The sequence below is a fragment of the Trypanosoma cruzi genome, genomic scaffold, assembly GCF_000209065.1.
Source record: "Trypanosoma cruzi strain CL Brener 1047053516609 genomic scaffold, whole genome shotgun sequence".
In the NCBI taxonomy this organism is placed as follows: Eukaryota; Euglenozoa; class Kinetoplastea; order Trypanosomatida; family Trypanosomatidae; genus Trypanosoma; species Trypanosoma cruzi.
In genome coordinates this window covers 102,046-104,017 of record NW_001849464.1, presented here as the reverse complement: position 1 = coordinate 104,017, position 1,972 = coordinate 102,046, and the positions used below count along the sequence as shown (strand labels likewise).

At 46.3% G+C, this 1,972-nt stretch overlaps 1 protein-coding gene across 1 annotated transcript, besides 5 other annotated features; it reads left to right on the top strand.

Annotated features, from left to right (window-relative positions):
* Window positions 1–1,972: a sequence feature (heterozygous, Esmeraldo-like haplotype).
* Window positions 38–61: a microsatellite.
* Window positions 123–167: a sequence feature (AT_rich).
* Window positions 395–455: a sequence feature (GA-rich).
* Window positions 543–579: a microsatellite.
* Tc00.1047053430061.9 (hypothetical protein, conserved) lies at window positions 810–1,972 on the top strand (the record flags this gene model as incomplete). The annotated part of the gene is made up of 1 exon (XM_797491.1): window positions 810–1,972. A coding segment is annotated over one exon (1,163 nt), but the record flags the coding sequence as incomplete, so codon positions are not given.

Sequence of the window (1,972 nt, the reverse complement as noted above, 5' to 3'; positions counted from 1 at the left end):
GAGAGGAGATGAGACAATGAGAGTAACGTACTCGTGATAATTAATTAATTAATTAATTAATGATGATACCTACAGCTCTGCGAGGTGTTAATAAGGAAGAATGTTCATCATTTTCATCAGCGTAAAATATTAAATAATATGAAATAAATAATTAATTAATTAAATAAGAAAAACGGTGTGGTGTTTTTGTTGCTCTCATTATTTGGATGATTCCTCTACAGAAATATATATATATATATATGTGTCGTGTCGTGTCTGTTGGCATGCTGCATTGATTAGGATGAAAGTGTCTGAGTGGAAGAAGATATGGCGTTTTTTTGTATAGATTGTGTCAATTTGGGGACTTGCTATTTGGACAGCCTTATCGAAGACTGGTCGTCACTCTCTTGTTGACCTTTCCCTCTTTCCCTTTTTCCCTTTTTCTTTCTTTCTCTCTTTTTTTTTTTTTTTTTCTCCTGCATATGAATCGGTGCGTAACTTTGTGTTGTTGGCTTGTTACACCACCACACCCATTTTGTGGCATGCGTGATTTTTCATTCCCGTTCTTTTTTTTTTTTTTTTTCTTTTTTTCTCTCTTTTCTGCCTGTCTACGTGTTATTTTCAAGAAGGAGAGTGTGAAGGAAGGCGAGGGGTGTAACGCAACGCCAAGCGCCGAATCCACCACAGCAACAATTCATATATTTATATAAAGAAAGAAGAAAAAGAAAGAAAAAAACCGTCACACGAGTTGAAGCAATAAAGAAGGGGAAAGGGGGGGAGGTGGACGAGGAAACAAACAAACATAAGGAGGGACATATACGGACGCAGACATGTTGCCAGTGTCAATAAGTGAGAATAATAGACGACCGGGCTCAAGGAACAACATGATGAACGGTGGTATTGGGAGCGCTGTTGCTGCTCCGGTGTGGGAGGGATCCGTGGGACGTGGCTTGCCCAAGGCAGATGTTGCAACATCGGCCACCCCGACCAGAAATGCGCCCGCGTTAGCAGCAGCAGCAGCAGCGGTACAGCAAATGCGGTCCCCCACTGTGACAACGCACCAGCCGTACCGTGGGGTACCGCCCTCTATGTTTGGGGTAGAGTCTGAGCTTGAGGGGTATACGGGTATTAACATGGAGAACCTTGTCACCGTCAAGGCGGCGTACAAAACAGGCATTGCGCGATCATCCGGTCCCATTGCATCAGGCCACGCCTCGTCGGTTTTGCATCGCTTTTCGCAGCGATCCCCTATCGCCGCCCTTGACAGCAACGGCCCCCAAGTGGGCCCAATTGGTGGTCTCTGCGGGACAGCGGTGGCTTCAATGTCAACACAAAGCACAATGAATGGCAATGGACCCACCAGTACTGTGCCCCCCGCGGCTGCGGCGGTATCAGTAGCAGCAGCCAATCGTAATATTCCAGCGCGTGTGGGAATAAATAACAAGCGCATGTCGAGTATTGATTTAGTCGAACGATCCGGTGGGGACGGAAATAATACAGGTGCCGATATTTACCGATGTCCCGTCGCTTTACGGATCATTGAGACTGAGGAAAAACATTTGAATTACACGGGCGTGGAACTTTATGCATCAGAAATAAATATGGGGGAGACGGCAGAGCGTGAGCGGCGTCTTCAGCAGCGACAGCGCCAGGTGCAGTATGGCAAGGAGACTCTGGGGTATAGTAACTATCTTCGAGCTGTGCCATCTCGCTGTGATCGTGAGTTCCGTAACCCAATGCACCCCATAACACCACGTCCTGAATACGACTGTAGTAAACGCACATTTGACAGATATTTAAATGTCTGGCGACGACAACTGCATCTCTGGGATGATTATGATCCCAATAATCTGGAGCCGCAGTATGTTCGCATAGGCATTCCCACCTTGCGGGCTCTGGGCTTGGAGTTGCCACCAAGCACACCGGAAGGTCAACAAAACGCACTAATTTCTTTTACATCTATAAATGCAGTAGGTGGTGCATCTGCGTATAC